This window comes from Microcaecilia unicolor, chromosome 3 (assembly GCF_901765095.1).
Source record: "Microcaecilia unicolor chromosome 3, aMicUni1.1, whole genome shotgun sequence".
NCBI lineage: Eukaryota > Metazoa > Chordata > Amphibia > Gymnophiona > Siphonopidae > Microcaecilia > Microcaecilia unicolor.
Genome location: NC_044033.1, coordinates 29248337 through 29267871, shown reverse-complemented (window position 1 = coordinate 29267871; position 19535 = coordinate 29248337). Strand labels below are relative to the sequence as shown.

The window sequence follows — 19535 nt, the reverse complement described above, 5'->3', positions numbered from 1 at the left end:
CAGGGCTACAGATGGTAGACAGGACACAGGAGGATGGTGGACATGGTGAGAGAAAAAAATATCAAATGGAAAGAAGACACTGCATAAAACAGAAGACACTGGGACCAAAGTGAATAGAAAAACTAAATGGTCAGACAACAAAGGTAGAAAAAAGTATTTTATTCAGAATGTATTAATTGGAATATGTCAACTTTTGGAAATGTGCATCTGTGATATTTTGCATGTAAGTTTCAATTTTTCTAGTATTGCTGCATGCTGAGTCTGACTCCTTGAGGTAACTTTCCAGTTCAGTATTTTGCCTTCATTTCTGTTGTGTCATGTGTTTTTCATGTATGATCAAGGTGCAGTGTCCTGCTAGCATGTAGTATTTGCAGCCCTTTTTTTTTTTTTTTTTTCACGAGGTAGTGTAATGGTGTTTTAGAGCCTAGTGTAATTACAGTTCTGCCTTTCCACACATAAGGTTGTAGCTCGTCCTGTCCTTGGAATTAGTGCTGTTATGGTTTGGTAAGGTTATGAGTGTGTTTTTGCACAAGTTTGTGTATAGTGTTTTGCAGTGGAGAGATTGTGTGTCCGCACCTCTGACCCCCCGGGGTTATGAGACTTGGAACTACTAATTGTAGTGGACTTGAACTGAATAATTTCTGGGGGGGGGGGGGGGTTCATGATAGCATTGTGCTTATTATTTCAATCAGTTTTTCTGTACAAATTTAGCTTCATTTGTCTTTATTTGAAATTTCATAAATAAAAAAATGTTCTAAAAATGTAATAATCAATGGGGTGGAGCTGGGGCAGGGCTAGGGCGGGGTGGGGCTAGGATGGGGCCCCACCAAATTGGTCTGCACAGGGCTCCAAACTTGCTAAGACCGGCCCTGGTAAGTGGGGTAAGCACTGCAGGGGGGCGCCTGCCTTCAAGGGCGCCGCCATACCGCACCACCCTTGGGGCTTTAAATCTTTTTAATTTACCTCCGTCCCAGCAGCCGCGTCATTTGAAAGCCCAGCCCCGTCTCTAGCCTTCCCTCCCTTCGTAAGTTCGTTCCGCAGAGTCCTGCCTTCTGACGTCATTTCCTCGAGGGCGGGACTCTGAGGGAACGAACTCACGAAGGGAGGGAAGGCTAAAGACGGGGCAGGGCTTTCAAATGACACGGCTGCTGGGACGGAGGTAAATTAAAAAAGACTTAAACCACGCAGGGAAGAAAAAGGGGGATGTTGGGGGGGGGGGGAGAAGAGGGCGGACAGGTGGCCATAAATGGGAGGGAAATGGGGGCGAAGAAGAATTGCTGGACAGGGGCAGGGTGGGAGAAGAGAGAAAGGAGATGCGGGGGGGGGGGGGGCTGCCGTGCGCGCCAACTCATAGTCTGCAGGGGGGCGCCAGAGACCCTTGGACCGGCCCTGATGATGTGTTATTTTACTTTTAATCCAAGTTATTAGTAACTAGGTCTAACTGCATAAAATGGGATCTGTGCTAAAATAGTATGGTTTAGAGGCAATAGTTATCAATAGTGGAGTGGAAGAGTGGCCTAATGGTTAGTGTAGCGGTCGTTGATCCTGGCAACCTGGATTTAATTCCCAGAGCAGCTCCTTGAGACCATGGGCAAGTCACTAACTCTCTATTGCCCCAGGTACAAACCCCACCCCAAAAAAAACTTAGATTTTGAGCCCTCTAGGGACAGACAGAGTACCTGCATATAATGTGTACAGCGTTGTCTCTGTCTAATAGTGCTATAGAAATGATTAGTAGTAGTAACATGGGTTACTGTTAAGCAGTGCATTTTTTTCTAACAAAATAGGTGCCGGTACTCAAATGCCAGGCCACCCTTCACGGGTGGGGTGATCACTGAGGGACCCATTTCACAGTAGCCAGGCCCCCTGCAACCAGTCACAGAACCTATGACAAGGCAGAATTGGTGTGTAGAGAATGAACTCTTTCATTAAAACTTGGGGCCATGGGTCAATTTTAGCAGACAATGAAAAAGGTGCCGGTACTCAGTACCCCCTCAAAAAAAGCCCTGCTGTTAAGACATGTTATGCTATTTACCACAGGTCCCATTTTATGCAATGAGACAATAAAGTAACGTCTTAACAGTAGCCCACATTGATAAAATAACACAGCTTAATGGCAACTCACATTGATAACGGAATGTGCACTACAAAACACACATCCCAATATGTAACTTCCCTTTGAAAATCTATTTTACTGCGGTACCGATAAAAGGGATTATTGTATAGTCTATTTTTAAGTCTAAAGTGGCATAGGGAATTATTTTTAGTTTAAATTTGTTCTGTTAGTTCACAGGGTCTGCCTGTCTCTTTTATTTGTGAGCCGCACTGAACCCCTTTTGGGTAGTTGCAGCATATAAGAATCTTACATAACGTAATGTAAAAAGACCCTGAATAAAAACTATCTGTAGATTTTGCTGTAATGTAGGCAGTTTGGAAATTGCTCCCACCATCTGAACAACATGGCAGCCCAATATCACGGGGCTCTGATGCTGTGCTTCAGAAGAAGGCTCCCCATTAATACCAGAACAATGAGTGCCACCTCAGTACATCAACCACTTCTGAACAATCCTGAGCCCAGGCACTTCAGATCAGATTTGTGTCTCGGCATGCCACTAATTCTATTTTTAGATCTAACTCATTAAGGAGAAATGATATCTCATCTGATAATTATCTTTCCATCAGTCCTTTACACTGTTCCAGAACTTGTGGGTAGTTGTGCCTATCGACCAGCAGGTGGAGATAGAGAACACAGAACTAAGCGGTGACTTACAAAGCCCTGCGTAGCTCCACAGCTCTTCAGTATTTACGTAATGACAACAACAATCTGAACACACTGAATTTTAAAAGAATTGAAAACACTCACATACTCCTCAAAAATGAGTGTAGAGAGAGCCCAAAAGCAAAGAGAAACCTGAACAATGGGAATATTCCAACTTTTATATAGTAAAAGGAAGGCCAGAAATCACAGGAAGACTTCTAGAACAGTATGAAGGACTAATGGAAAGAAAATAATCCACCTGCACATTCAGAGTGCCTGCAATGTGTGCCATGGACGAGCATTGGAGATTCTTCTCTGCCCAGCTCATTAGCAAGGAGGCGTTCATTGCCAAATGGCAACTGTCACATTGTCAGAGAACACTCTGACTGGGGCCAAACCTAGAAACTGCATAAAGGACTTTAGCGCAAGCTGGATTGCTCTGAGCTCCAGATGATTGATTGCTTCCATCTGAGACCATGTTCCATGTGCCACATGACTCTGATAATGTGTGCCCCAGCCCAAGAGACTGGCATCTGTAGTGACTACTTACCAGTGTATTATGGACAATGGGACTCCTTCACCCGGATTGCATACTGACAGCCACCATTGAATACTGCGTCTGGTCTCCATGGTCCATGGAATGTGAATGTTGTACTTTTGGGAGAGCAGAGATATCTAAAGCAGGCATGTGTGTGCCTGTGCCCATGCAACCACTTCCACTGTGGCTGTCATTGAGCCCAATACCTGGACATGATCCCATGCACGAGTCCTGCTCTGATGAAGGAGGAGCAAAATCTGCTACATCAGTTTAAATTCCCCTGCTCTGTGTCGAAGAGCACTTATAGGTATTCCAAGGACCAAACAGTCAGACTGAACATCCTTCCTAATGACTGTAACACGTGGACGACTGAAGTAGTCGTGGTCTTGCTGTCTGCAAAGGAGGAAGCTTCAATTAGCCAATTGCCAAGATACAGATAAACCCTGATACTCTGTTGCCTCTAAAAAGCTACAACCACCACCATGATCTTGGAGAAGGTCCTTGCTGCCATCAATAACCTGAAGAACATGGTTATGAACTGGAAGCAATGACCTAAAATCACAAACCTCAAATTTCACTGATTAGGTCAAATGTGTCACATCCCTCATCTGTTCTCTGTGATCTCTAGCATCATTCCGTACCAAGAAGGATCTGTTTACTTCCTTTATAGCCCTGCAAGAGGGTACTGGCTGATGTCTTCACTTCCTGTCTGGTAGTATATAAGGAAGTTCCTGACTCTCAGCCAGTGCCTTTACAACTGGTCTCCTAGAGTTGTCTAGTGTGTGTTGCAGCCTTGTTCCAATTTGTCTCCTGTTCCTGCCTGTGTCTTGTTCTACCCCTGCTCCTGCTTCATGTTCTTGCCTTGTTTCAGCCTTGCCTCCCAGTTCCATCTCTGTCTTCCACCTCCAGTCCTGTCTACAAGCTCCAGCCTTGTCTTTAGTCCAGTCTTGTCCAGGCATCTTGCTCGCCGACAGTTGGGGCATAGCCAGCCTTCGGGTTGACTAGGTAGCATCAACTTGGCTGCAGCCCAGGGTTCACCTCGAGTCATGACAGATTGCAAAGGCGAGTCACCCACCTTGCATCTGCTCCAGCAACTGGCCCTTCAGCTCCAGTAACTTTCTGATTCTGTTCAGGACCTGACCAGTTGCATGGACCACCTCCAGCGTCTCCAGGACCTCTCCAGCAGCAACGGACTCAACTTCAGCAGATTACGGAAACCCTTCAGAGTGTCTGTGCTCAACTTGCGGTGATGCCAACCACAGGCCCTACAGGACTGAATCTGCCTCCAGGATCCTCTCCAGTGGTACTATCTCCGGTTTACCCGGTATCTTAGCCTCCACCAGTTTGGATGACCTGTTTCCATATGCATCAAGGTGGACATCAACTTTCAAGAAAGGGCTAAGGAATGTGGAGGTAAACACCACTCTATGTGATCAATGCCCCAGTTTCAGAATTCCTCAGACTTAGATACTAGCGTCTCCTGCCACCCTGGAGGAAGAGGTCCCCAGGCAAATAGGCCAATCTCAACTTTCAGAGGAGGAGAAAAGATGTCAGAGAGCACAAAACCTCTGTCTTAATGTGTGGTCCTGGGAGATTATGCTAAGCGATGTCCCAGGAAACCGGGAACCCTTCTAAACCTAGACATTGTGGAGATGTCCCTAGGTCCTTCCCGAGTTCTTCTGACCCACTGGATCTCCAGCCCTCCCTGAACCTGTGTTTGGGGGGGGGGGGAATCGGGGGGACCGGAGGTCTGCTGGACCTCCAGCCCTCTGTCGCTGGGGTGGGGGTCGTCGGTTCTTGGGAGGGAGAGGTTGTCAGTTCCTGGGGGGGGGGGGGGGGGGGGGGTTGCTTCATTGGGGGGAATGGGGGCCTGCTAGTATGCAAATGCATGCTGGACAGGGCTCACCATTCCTCACCAATGGTCTGCAAACCCTAACGCCAGCTCCGAGCTAGCGAGCCAGTCTCTGGCACTATGGTCGCTGATCATTGGGGATGAATAGGTTTAGAATGCATTTGCATGCTATTTGCGCTAAGAGCCCTGTTTTGCATGTATTTGCATGCTAGTTGTGTTCAGAGCCCATGAGTACATTGTTTTACGTGCTTGGGGGCACTGATCATGGAGTGGTAGCAAACGCAGCCGCTAGTATGGCGCTAACAGCCTATAGTGCCTACGTTTGCTTCTTATCATCACAACACTAATTAGCAGTGGGAAGGATTCCTAAGTAATCAAGATTTTGTATCATATTACTGTTATATCATAAAATAAATATGTCATTTTCCAAATAGTAAATGTATCATGAAGGAAACACTTGTAGCAGAAGCTTATGGGGGGGGGGGGGGGGGGGGCACGCAGTTAGCATGATTCTATAAACTACTCCTAAATTTAGGAGTAGATTATAGAATATGCACACATGCCATTCTTATGACTAAAATTTAGGTGCACACCCATTTAGGCCACCTAAAACGAGGCCTAAATACCTGAGCCTTAGTTAGGCGCAGATCGAGTGTATTCTATGATAGTGTGCATAGTTTTTTGAAATGCCCACAACTTGCCCATTCCACAACCAAGGCCACGTCCCCTTTTTCACTGCACACAATAGAATTTATGCTCACTGCGTTATAGAATATGCCTAGAAAGTTGTGTGCGTTAATTCTAATTAAAGCCAATTAGTGCTGCTAACTGATTGTTAAGTAGCAATTATCAGCACTGATTGGCTTGTCAATCAATTAAATTGTGTACAATTGGTCATACAGCCAAATTAGTGTGCACAACTTAAGATGCCAAATATAGAATTTGGGGGTATGAGAGTGCAAGGTCCTGAATGATACCATATAGATACATTGGTCCATCCATAACTGTTCAACACGCTAGAGACTTCCATAGTGTTTAGCGCACGCTTATTTCTTAGAATGCAATAAAAACCCTAGTGTGCCTTTGTAAAAAGATTGGGGTGGAAAAATCTTTTGGTCCGAGGGCCGCATTGGGAGTTGTGACTGTCTCTGGAGAAAAAGTCTCAGGGAGTCGATATTTGCCCACGGATGGTTATCTTTTTTTTATGGTGAGAGTGTGGTACTTTGTTTTCAGCACGTCCTGGTTGGATCATGTGGGGCGGTAGAGACTATATCGGAGGAGGCTTTGAAATGAAAGTCGGCGCTCCCTCTACCCTGTGCGGCCTTGGGGATGGAGGGACAGGGAACTCTCCTGCTCGTCTGCTTTGATCAGCCCTCCTACCTTTTGCTGCACGTTCTCATGTCTGGTTCCTGGGGGTCCCTGGCCGCCTGTAAGATCCTCCGGCGTATCCAGAGTGGGCAGGAGCTGGGGAAGCGGCCCTTCTGCTGGAAGACCCTCACAGAGACCTTGTGTAGAAAAGAGCCCACCCTGGAGGGACCTGAGAAGACCCTGATCCTGTAAGAAATCTGAGCACTTTACCGTTTTCTGCACGGAATTGAATTTTTTCACCTTTAAATGTATAGTGCTTTTTTCTTTTAAATATTGAATGTGTGTATACCCTATTCAGCTTCTAACACCTTCACTAACATAGGAGCTGACTCTGAGGGTGCTTGAGCACCCCAATATTGAGAAATTTGTTTGTATTTGTCCAGGGTTATTTCCATTGGGGGGACGGTTTTGCAGGATCCCCGGGATCCAAGTACGACCTTAAGACTGGAGCGCGTCTTTGTTTTGACAGCCGCTGCTGCTTACAGTACACTGCAGCGATCACCAGCCATAACCCAGCGCTGCGATTCTCTATTCTCCTCTTTCCATGGCGAATCTTCAAGGAGGTTACTAATCTCAGAAGCTTAGCGGAGATTGGGTGGCAGCACCGGTGGTTGGGAGGCGGGGCTAGTTTAGGGTAGACTTCCATAGTCTGTGCCCTGAAAATGGTACATACAAATCAAGGTCAGGTATACATATAAAGTAGTGCATATGAGTTTATCTTGTTGGGCAGACTAGATGGACCGTACAGGTCTTTTTCTGACGTTACTATGTTACTATGTGTTAGAGGGACAGAACCAGTGCTTTTTTTGTAGAAAAAAAGGTGTCGGTACACATTATGGGCAGGGTTACCACATATGGCTCCACCCTGATTATAGCCACACCCCTTATACCAGCCATGGCGCATATAAACAGACATCATTGAGAATATTATACTAGTATAGGAGAAAAAAATGATGTGATTTTTTTCATTATAAATAATTTCTGTAAGCTGTTACAGCTCCAGTATACACACTGCAAAATAAGACAGCAGATGTAAATTCTCAAATTGGACATATTCCAAACACTAAAATGAAAATAAAATGATTTTTTCTACCTTTTTGTCTAGTGACTTTGTTTTTCTATCCATATTGGTCCCAGTCTCTGATTCTGCTGCTCTCTCTCTCTGTTCTCTGAACTCCGTTTCCAGGGCTTCCTTCTATATATTTCTTTACTTTCCTCCTTTCTTCTTCATTTCTTGCCCTACATCCATAAGGGAAAGCTGGGTCCTCCTCCGTGGAATTGACTGGAGGAGGTATAATGTGGATCCAGCTTTTGCCTATTTTCTCCATCCATGTGCAGTTTTTCTCCTCTCTTCCCTTTCCCTCATCTCCATTCATGTGCATCTTCTTCTTTTTTTCTTTCCTCCCCTCCATCCATGTCCAGCACTTCTCTTCTCTCTTCCCTCCCCTGTATCCATATAAAGCAATAATTCTCTCTCCTCCATCCAAGTCCAGCATTTCTCCTCTCTCCCCGCCAACTCCACCAGCCATCCATGTCCAGCAATTCTCCTCTATCTCCTGCTCTCCTCTCCATCCATTTCCAGCATTTCTCCTCTCTCCCCTGCCCTCTCCTCCCATCCATGTCCAGCGATTCTCCCTCCAAGTTCCAGGGTCCCCCCTCCCTCCCTCCGAGTTCCAGAGTCCTCCCCCTTCCTCCCTCCGAGTTCCACAGGATTCTCCCCCTCCCTCCCTCCCAGTTCCACAGGGTCCTCCCCCCTCCTTCCTTCCCTATCCCACAGGGCCCCCTCTCCCACAGGGTCCTCCCTCCGAGTTCCAGGGTCGTCCCCCCTCCCTCCGAGTTCTAGGGTCATCATCCCTCCCTTCCTCCCTCCCTTCGAGTTCGAGGTCCAGGCCCCCTCCCTCCAAATTTTAAAAGTCATCTTGACTTACCTCGTCGGGGTTACGGCGGCTGGCAGCAGCGATAAAATGCTTGCAGGCTCGGCGTTTACTTCAGTTTTCCCTTCTCTCTCTCTCAGCTCTGGTCCCGCCCTTGCAGAAACAGGAAATGAGGGTGGGACCAGAGCTGTCAGAGAGAGAATGGAAAACTGAAGTAAGCGCCGAGCCTGCACGCTTTTTATCGCTGCCGCTGGCCGCTGTAACCCTGACGAGGTATGTCAAGATGACTTTTAAAATTTGGAGGGAGGGGGCCTGGACCTTGAAGGGAGGGACGACGACCCTGGAACTCGGAGGGAGGGGGGGACAACCCTGGAACTCGGAGGGAGGGGGAACGACCCTGGAACTCAGAGGGAGGGGACGACGACCCTGGAACTCGGAGGGAGGGACGACGACCCTGGAACTCGGAGGGAAGGACGACGACCCTGGAACTCGGAGGGAGGGAGCAAACTTCTGGAGTTGGCGCCTATGGGTGAGTCGGATCTCACAAAAAAGGTGCCGGTACGCTGTACCAGTGCGTACCGGCACAAAAAAAGCACTGGCCAGAACAGTCTTTGGTCTGAGGAGTGGAAAGGGGGTTCCTCCAACTTAGTCATCACTCCCAATACAGCCCTTATGCCTGCTGTCTAGCATCAGTAAAAAATAATTGTAAATGGCCCACAAAGCTCAGCCAGTGGACCACTGCAGACGTGGATCCTGTTGCAGCTTCTATCATATTATCACTCTGAAACAGCAGGTATTTCTACATTATTAAAAGTAGGTCTGTCTTCCTTTTTCTTTTATTTCATTTTATCTTTCTACTTTTCACTTAATTTTACTTTGTTTTACCTGTTATTTGCATTTGTTTTGGTCCTTTCCTATCCTTTAAATTTTGGTGTTCCTTTCTGTATTTTTATTGATTTTATAGCATGTTGTTTACCACTTTGCTTGTACAATGTGTTAAGAGCAGTATATGAGATATATAAACCATAATGCAACTCAGAATGATCACATTTTACAGGCTGCAGTGGAGCCTGCATCAGTGGCAGACCTCAGCAGGGGTGAGCCTGACAAAATGCCCAAAGCTGCCTGAAGCTGTACGTACCCGATCCCCTCCTCCTGACACCCGGGTCTGGCATCGCTTCCTTCACACCAGCTGGGTCTCCACACACTGCAGCGGGGATCGCAGCAGACACAGCCTGAAAGCTGCCACATTGGCTGGCAGGGCCTCTCCTCTGCCATGTCCCGCCTCTCTGATGCAATTTCCTGTGGGCGGGAAGCGGCTGAGGAAAGGCTCCACCGGCAGCTTTCAGGCTGTCTCTGCCACGACCTACACCACAGTGTGTGGAGGTCCGGCAGGGGGAGAACTGGAGCGATGCTGGATCAGGGCATGGGGGAGAGAGATGGACAGATGCCGAACTGGCTAGGAGGGAGGCAAAGGGGGAGAGATGCTAGACTTGAAGACTTGAAGGGGGGGGGGGGGGCAGACAGACTGTTCGTTTGCACATATTGTGATATAGCAATTGCTATTATTAACAGAAAAGACAAGTTCAGAATGAGATATGAGAGATTTGAAGAATATTGATTTAAAGTAAGAAAATAAGTAAAAAAGAAATGACCAGTGAAGAATATAGCAGTTTGGAGCACATTGGTGCAATGGTTTGTTAGAACCTTTATGTACCGCTTCTGATGGTCATTTAAAAAAAATGTATTTTATTTTCAAGTGAATATGACTTAGGCTTATCCACAATGAGTTTTTGAAAAACAAATATTTTATGGTTTGGATATGTGGGTTTCAGGTTTACTTATTTATTCCAAACCATGAAACTTTAGTGCCTTTTAAACGATTTGTCGGACTGGGGGGAAGGGGGCAGAGAGAAGAGAAAGCGAGACTGGAACAGAGGAGAGAGGGGAGACAAATAATGGATCAACAGAGGGAGGAAGTGAGGGGTCAAGGGTGGGCTGCAGGAGGAAGAGAAGAAAGAAGCTCAATATAGGGAAGGCTGTGGAGGAAACAGGGACACAGAGGGGCAAAACTGGAAACAAAGGGAGGGAAAGGGACACAGATGAGAGATGCTGAACATAGGGGGAGGACAGGGATATGGACAGGGACACAGGGGGGAGACGCTGGACAGGGCAGATAGGGACACACAGGGGGTCTTTTACTTAGGCGCGCTGGTGTCTTTAGCGTGTATTAAAAATAGGCACGTGCTAAACGTTAGCATTTAGTGTGTGCTAAAAACGCCAGCGCGTCTTATTTATTTATTACACTAGCCGTTGAGCCCGTAAAAACGGGCTAGTAAAGGAAGGGGGGGGGGGGGTTTGAAAGGCCCGCCCCAGATAGGTCGCCGCCGCCTCTTCCCCCCCCCCCCGGAGTCACCGCCGCCCCTCCCCCCCTCCACCCGGCCCGTGTACCTGGCTTCACTATTCAAACCGCCGGAACGCAGCACAAAGCTCATCTGAGCTGCCGTCGGCCTTCCTTCTTCTCTGCGTGTGTTCCGCCCTCGTGTGACGTAACGTCGGCGAGGGCGGGACACAGGCAGGTAAGGAAGGCCAACGGCAGCTCAGATGAGCTGTGTGCTGCGTTCCGGCGGTTTGAATAGTGAAGCCAGGTACACGGGCCGGGTGGAGGGTGGGTGGCGGCGGTGACTCCGGGTGGGTGGGGGGGGGGGGGGGGAGCGGTAGCGGCAACCCTGGGGGGGGGAGCGGTGGCGACGGCGGTTCCCTCACTCGCAGGTGCGCTCTCTGTCACGCCCCCGTCATCACGTATTGACGCGGGGCGGGACAGAGAGGGTCTCTACTGCGCATTTGCGAGTGAGTACGCCTCTTGCCATTTATATGTTTGATTTGTACCCCACGCTTTTTCGCTCAACGCAGGCTCAATGTGGCTTACATAGTAACAAGAGAATACAATAGTATCAGAATCAACAAAGGAGGTATGTGATAGGACAAATAAACAAGGAGTAGATGGGATAGAAGAGGTGTCAGAGAAAGGATAGGGATAGATAAGGAGGTGGGGCGATAACGGAGAAGTTGGGAAGAGCATGGAGGGTGAGAAGGTTGGTAGGAAATATTTTCTGAGTCATTGTTGTCAGAGCCATAGCAAGGGGAGCTGACACCCGGGGCGAGTCGCCGCTGCGCACCCCCCCCCGGGTGCAGCACGGCGCATCTCTCCCCCCCCCCCGGAGCGCATACCTGCAGCGAGGGACGGGCGGGAGGGCCGATCCGCCCCGACTGCACGTTGCTGGGGTGTGTCGGCTCCGCGCTGGTTCACTGCTCTCTCTGTACCGGAACAGGAAGTAACCTGTTCCGGGGCAGAGAGGGCAGTGCACCAGCGCGGAGCCGACACCCCCCAGCGGCGTGCAACCGGGGCGGACCGCCCCCCCGCCCCCCCCTTCCTACGCCACTGATTGTTGTTAATGATTAGTTGAATGGGTAAATAGATGGATTGCTTATGTTTGCCTCAGTATAAGACTCTCACAGAGAAGATGAAAGCTGAACATACAGCAGAAACATCAAAAGGACAGGAGACATTGGAGAGAGCTAAGAAAAGAGAGAGAAAAAAAGCAGAAGAGAGACACCAGGACTAAAGCAATGTTCAGGCAACAAAGGTAGAAAAAAAAGTTATGTTTCTGAATTTCTTAATTGTAATATACTAGCTTTAGGAAATGTGCATCTTTGTGCTCCCCCTACCTTGCAAGTGATGGTGTTCAGGGGGCCCATCCAGTCCTAGATACACTACTGGGCCTCAGGTAGCTGATGACAGGCTGTGGGAGGGCCTTTGCACGCTGTTTACACTTTTTAATCGATAATAAGCAGCAGGCCTGTTCAGGCTCACAAAGATATAGTTTGCCTGCCCCGCTTTAAATAATTTGCCCTGACAGTGGTAATCCTGATTTTATGCTCAACAGCAAAAATTTGGACTTATCACAAAAGTCCAGTCAGACTTCTGTTTCCTTGTGCCTGGCTGACTCCCATGTTTACACTGAAACAGAGGAATTAAAATTTGTCGTAGCCACGAGAGCATGAAGCAATACCTCATTGCTAGTTCACAGAGACCCGGAGATATTCAATCAAAAAGGCTTTAAATAAAGTTCCTTCTGCTGAAGATTTTGATGAGTTGGCCTCACTAGCTCTAGAGTTTAGAGCATTTTACAAATGCATTAGCAAACTCCAGGGTGTGTTTTAAACCAGTGTTTCGTATTCTTCCGGGTGCCGATAGAACATCAGCTTGCTCCGTGCCATACAGAGCACTCGGTGTGCAACAATTTAGTGTACTAACACCCTGTTGTTCGTTGTTTGTCACATATAATACGTTCTGATTCTGCTGCCCTCCTAGCTAAGTGTAAGAGGCGAAGTGAATAAAGTTCAGTATTTACTGTATGATTTATTTACCAGAATGAATGGGTAAAATGAGTTAAAATGTCTGTTTCATGTAGTGCCATTGATTCAGTGCGTTCCAACATTTATAATAAGTAAACAGAGAGACTATTTCACGAAGCAAACAGGTTTTAAGCTGCAGATTATATCAAAGTGTTTTATTCATTTAATGTAAACAGAAATGAAAAAAAAAAAAGGGAAAGCAAAGTATGTTCTTGTACTACAAACACAAGGATGAGAAAGGTTACCACTGAAGGGATTACAAAAGACTGGAGCTACCGCAAAACTTCCAATATCTTAGTTTTGCTTTAATATGGAGGACACAGTTATCAAAGGAAAATACTCAAGAAACCCCTTGATAAAAATAATCTTATGCTATCTTTGAAGCGGTTTCATTTATTTTACTACCCACTGTGTTCCTTATCAGAAGGCCAAGTATAAGAAGTTTTCTAGTTTATGATTAGGAAAGAATCTTGCTAGATTAGAAGACTCAATTGAAGTTGGACTAATCAGTATTAAAGTATTACATGACATTAATCCTGCCATTCCATTACTCTCTCAATCACGGTGCACAGACTAATTATTCTGAAGTCAGCGTTCAAGAGAAAACGGAAGCATACTCACACGGGGCTGGAGTAATCTCTTTATTGCATCGACGAGGCTAGCTCTGTACTGGTCCAGGAACAAGCTGGCAAGGAAAAGAGAGCGGAATCCAGATTAAAAATGGGGTTTCAACTCTAATGATACTAATGCAGATAAGTACAAGACTAATTATCCTTGTTTATGAACTCTTGAAAAACTTGGAACAGTTTTTCTTTGAGGCATTTCCTAATTAATAATCGCAAAAGTTTGCCATAAGTGTAACCCACAGACAAAAATCAGATGAGCATAATAAAAGGAACCCTTATAAGGCATAAAAAGATATGATTTTATTTGGGTTGACTTTTTTCCTTATAGATTGATTCATAGAGGTCGTAAAGAACATGGATATGGGAATTTAATCTATTTATTTATTTAACACGTTTGTACCCCACATTTTCCCACCAATTTGCAGGCTCAATGTGGCTAACATCAAACCGTAAAGGCAGTCGCCAATCCGGTAACTATACAAATAACATAGTGTAGAGGACAGGGGGATAAAAAAAAAACAGGGTGTAAAGGGCAAAAGGTGAAAGGGTAAAAGTGGTCAATACGGTCCATTAATTTGCTGTGTTGCAGAATATAGGGACTATATTACTACTGTCTTATTATTTTATTGTGCACAAGGTAAATAAATCATTGCAGGACTCATTTCTAACAGTGTGTGCTAATGCTGATTCGGCATGTAATCTATCAGAGGAGCCACAGATATAAAATGGGCCCTGCAATAGAAAACAAGTGTTAATGGCAATAATACATGCTAATTGTTAGTAACTGACCACCTGATAGGGATAACATTAATGACATGTTAGTACATAAGCACTGCCCCGCTGGGAAAAGACCAAAGGTCCATCAAGCCCAGCACTCTGTCTCCGACAGCGGCCAATCCAGGCCCCAAGAACCTGGCAAAAACCCCAAATTTAATAATGATCAATGGACTTTTCCTTCAGGAATCTGTCCAGACCCCCTTTAAACTCAGCAAGGCCAGCTGCCGTCACTACCTTCTCCGGCAATGAGTTCCAGAGTCTAACTACGCGCTGGGTAAAGAAAAACTTTCTCCGATTTGTGTTAAAGAGTTCTAGGTAAGGAGGATCCCTACCCTTCATATATAAGTAAAGGCAGGGGGTGGGTGACATCCTTGACCTGCCACTAATAACATGGCTTCAGGTTTGAATGTCCCCACCTCTGATTTCCTTGTCCCCCCCCCCCCCCCCCCTCATCCCCTTCCTAGCATATCTCTGGTCCTTTCTTCCAGTGTCAGTGTGTTTGGGGAGAGAGAAGATCTCTGGTTGGGAGTTCTGCTTTTCCCTTCCCTCCTGATATGCATGCCTCCCCTCCTGCGCTTTAAACTAAGCAGTGGAAAGGAAACAGAAGCTTTGGCATAGGTAAACTTACGCACATGGGGGGGGGGGGGGAACTCTATAAATAGCACTCAAAAGGCTCTGTTTACTAAGGCGCGCTAGCATTTTCAGCGTGTGCTGTGTAGGCACCCACACTTAGCACGCGCGCTAAAAGCACTAACGTGTCTCTTGCGCGGCTAAGTAAATGGGGCCCGAAATCATCACTTAACAATGTTCTATAACGGGCATTCTGGGATCAGCGCCCTTTATAGAATAGTGAGTAATACGGGGATTCGCGTTCAACTTTGGGCATGTGGAGTTACACCAAATGAAACCAGGAGTAAATCCCGGTGCATAAGCTGGGTAAGGATCTCCCGAATACAGTAACAGTTCACGCATTTTTATGGAACACCCCTGACCTGCCCATGCCCTTCCCATGGCCACGTCCCCTTTGCAGATCCACGAGGAAACAGATGCTATTCTATAAATGGGCACATAAGTGTGTTTTTGCACGGATCTGCCGCTTCTGCCCCGTTTCGGTGCCTTAGAAAGCTTTTTTCACGCCAAAAATTCAGCACAGAAGTAGCGCCTAAGGTTTGGTACCATATACAGAATATCCCCCATAATGGAACTATGCACATTCGTTCACCTGCAGATAGGGTGGACAATTTTGAAGAGCCCCAATTCTGCACATAAAATTTGATTTTATATACAGGAATTGGATTTGAAAATAGCCCTCAATACATTTGTGACTAGATTACTGGAGCTATGGATGTAGCTCCCAATAGCTCGTTATATAAAAAAGAATGTCATCGCCTACAATTCATTTGACTTTTAGTTCTATGCCCTGGGTGCTATCCTTTTTCTTCACAATGCAATGGGCTTCTTAAAACTCTAAGATGGTATTTAGAAAACAGTACAATAAAAATGCAGTGACCGTAAAAGGAAGGAAATAAGTATAGGCTAATTTTCTCAGATTCCAAGGCGCCTCGAAGAAAATGATATCCAGAAAGCCAAGGCAGCCCAGCAACGTCCACAGTTCTCAAACTGGATGAAAGACAAAGAGGTAATTTGAGAAGCTTCTGCAAAACTGTTTACCAACCGCACTGAGGTATAAGATGTTCTCATTGAAAAATCAGTTTTAGGATTTCAGTCTGTGCACAATAATGCGGCCTTTATTATGGCTTACATGAAATCATGAGCTCCGACCTCACTGCTTGCTTGGGTTGGAAAAGGACAGGGAAGCTCTTACTTTGATGGGCCCTTTTACTAAGGTGCGCCGAAAAATGGCCTGCGCTGCTGTAGGTGCATGTATTGGGCGAGCGCAGGTCCATTTTTCAGGGCACCTGCAAAAAAGGCCTCTTTTTTTTTGCCAAAAATGGACAGGTGGCAAAAATAAAAATCAGCGCGCGTCCATTTTGGGGCCTGAGAACTTACCGCCACCCACTGACTTAGCGGTAAGGTCTCCCACGTTAACCGGGCGGTAATCATCAGCGTGCGTACACTGCCGATTACTGCCCGATTGGCGACACGCGGTAGAACTGCCACATAAAGTTTTGGACATGATTCAAAATTAGAATTACCGCCCGGGGCACGCAGTAGCTGGATGGTAGTTCTAATTTGACGTGCACTGTACACACACAGGCGCCTACATGTCTTAGTAAAAGGGCAATCATACTTTAGCAACACTTTCAGTAGGATAATTTTCAAAACAAGTATGTTAATACTAAGGGCACGCAGCCTGAAATATTTGTTTCACATTGTTTACGGGAATTTCATATTTTTTTTCTTTTCATTACGAGAGTGCACACTCTTTTGTAAAACGTGTATGTTTTTGAAAGAATGAACACTTTTCACAAAGAGTGCACACCATCCGCCCCCAGTTAGGTGTGCAATTTGGGGCATAGATAGCAGATCTACATATAAACTAATTAGCCAATTAGGCAATAATAATCAGTTACTGGTGTCAGATACTTAATTTGCAATAATTAGGACGTACGCATGGATGAGTCCTACGCTCTATACTATAACATGTGCACCTAAGTTCTTTAAGGTCCCTTATACTAAGCCACATAGGTGTCTGTGTGCGCCCAACGCGCGCCAATTTGGAGTTACTGCATGGCCCTTGCGGTAGTTTCATTTTTGGCGCGCATCCGAAAAAGACTTTTTGTTTTCTGATGCGCATCAGCTACGCGCATCAAGTGGCATTTCACGTGCGTAGGTCATTACCGCCCGGTTACCACGCGAGACCTTACCGCTACGTCAATGGCTGGTGGTAAGGTCTCGGACCCAAAATGGGCGCGTGCCAATTTTTATTTTGTCGCACGTCCATTTTTGGCAAAAATTTTAAAAAAGGCCTTTCTTACAGGTGCGCTGAAAATGGATCTGCGCGCACCCAAAAGCCACGCCTATTTATTTAATTTTTTTATTTTTGTTACATTTGTATCCCGCGCTTTCCCACTCATGGCAGGCTCTATGCGGCGGGCAATGGAGGGTTAAGTGACTTGCCCAGAGTCACAAGGAGCTGCCTGTGCCGGGAATCGAACTCAGTTCCTCAGTTCCCCAGGACCAAAGTCCAGCACCCTAACCACTAGGCCACGCCTACACTACCGCAGGCCATTTTTCAGCGCACGTTAGTAAAAGGACCCCAATAGTGCGCAACTCAAAAGGGGGTGTGGCTATGAGAGGAGCATGGGCAGGTAAGGGGCATTTCCAGACATTAGGCGTAATGTTATAGAATACCTGCATTTGTGTGCCTAACTGCCATCAATTGGCCGCCAACATTTACACCAGCTTTTGGCAGGTGTAAATGCTCGCGCCCAAAGTTAGGTATGAAATGCGTGCTAACTAACTAACTAACTAACATTTCTAAAGCGCTACTAGGGTTACGCAGCGCTGTACAATTTAAACATAGAAGGACAGTCCCTGCTCAAAGAGCTTACAATCTAAAAGACAAGAGAACAATCTAAAGACAAGTGTACAATCTAGAGGACGAGTGAGTAAGCTAGTATTTTGTAAAGGTCGTTCCACACAGAGTGCTACTAGCTTAGCACAAATGACCCTGCTGCCTAACTTTGAGCCTTTTTTACTAAGCTGTGGTAAAACGTGGCCTGTGGTAGTGTGGACGTGTGGAATTGGCGCAAACTGGGCCATTTTTTTTTTACCATGGTTGGGAAAAAAGGCTTTTTGACATGGGGGCAGTAAATGGCCGTGCGCTTAAATTAAAAGTAGTGAATGGCTATTTACTGCCTGAGCCCTTACCATCACCCATTGACCTATTACAGCAGTGCTAGCTGCTTAACATAGGAGTGGGAGAGAGCTGGATATGAGATGGGCAAGCAGAGGAGTGGTTGCCTATGACGACTAGTGCATAGGTTGGTACCAAGCACTAGCTGTCATGACTAATAACACAGCTGCACTTTCTGTCACCCCAAGAGAAGACAGTAAGTGCAGCCGTGCTATCGGCAGTCCAGTAGCATAGCTGTTGTCACAATAGGTCCCCCCCCTGAACTTCTCCTGTGCTACCCCTGCACTTCTGATCCCCTCTGACACCCCCTTCCACTTCCAATCCCTCTCCCTAAAATTCCCTAGCACTCCCAGTCCTTTTCCTCAACACTTCTTGACAACCCCCTGGTTCTTCCAGACCCTCTCCCTAACATTTCCCTGGAATGCAGGAGTAGCCTAATGGTTAGTGCAGTGGGCTGAGAACACGGGGAAGTGGGCTTGATTTCCACTGCAGCTCCTTGTGACCCTGGGCAAGTCACTTAACCCTCCTTATTTGTGAGTCTACTAGGGACAGAGAAAGTAACTGCATATAATATATGTAAAAACCACTTTGGTTGTACCACAGAAAGGTAGTACAATATACCAAATCCATAACCCTAACCCTCCAACACTCTCAGGCCCTTCTGTTCTCTCTCTCATACCCCCTGACACCCCAGGTCCTTCCAATCTTTCCCCCCAGCACCCCCAGATACTTCAAATCCCTCTCCTGAAATCCTCTTGACACCCCCACCACCTTCCAATCAACAATCAGTCCAAAAAGACGCCTAAGAAATGTCAAACCTGTCATACAATATTCATTATTACAAAAAGTACAAACAGCTCAGCAAAAATAATCAAATCATATTATTGAAGGCAGATAACTAAAAGCTCTATAAGCTCCCATAAAACACAACAAAAAATCTAGCTTTATATGATCTCATTTGTATAACCAGGAAGTTATATAATTACCAATGTAGCCACATACTTCCTGACTATAAAAAATGAGATTATATAAAGCATCCACTAAAGAGGCTCCCATTGACTCTATCATGGGTCCTTGATTAACACCCTCAAGCAAGACCTGCTAGATCCAAAGCATAAGAAACACATGCTGAGTCAGACTAAGGTTAATCAAATTCAATAGCCAGCCTGGGCTGTAAGGATGCAGCAGATCCCAAAAAGTAGATCTAGTTCCCATAGTTCATTTCCAAGGATGAGCAATGATTCTCCCAAGTCTATCTGGCCAATAATTTGTTATGTACTTTTCCTCCAGGAACTTGTCCAAACTTCTTTTGAATCCTACTATGTTGTTGAACTTGACAATAGACTCCAGCAACAGACCTGACAGCTCAATCATGCACTTCATGAAAAAGACATTTCTATAATATTAATAATAATTATTATTATTATTTGCTTTCAATCTGCTGGTCTTTAGTTTCACAGAGTATTCTCTTATGTTTGTTTTGTTTGATAGATTAAATAACTG

At 46.1% G+C, this 19535-nt stretch overlaps 1 protein-coding gene across 1 annotated transcript in view; it reads right to left on the bottom strand.

Annotated features, from left to right (window-relative positions):
• The window catches only part of CAMKMT (calmodulin-lysine N-methyltransferase), a 577957-nt gene that overhangs the window by 24498 nt on the left and 533924 nt on the right, over positions 1-19535 (bottom strand). Inside the window, exon 9 of the mRNA XM_030195805.1 lies at positions 13431-13494. Within this exon, the coding sequence (XP_030051665.1) occupies positions 13431-13494 (64 nt within the window). The remainder of the gene's footprint in view (positions 1-13430; positions 13495-19535) is intronic.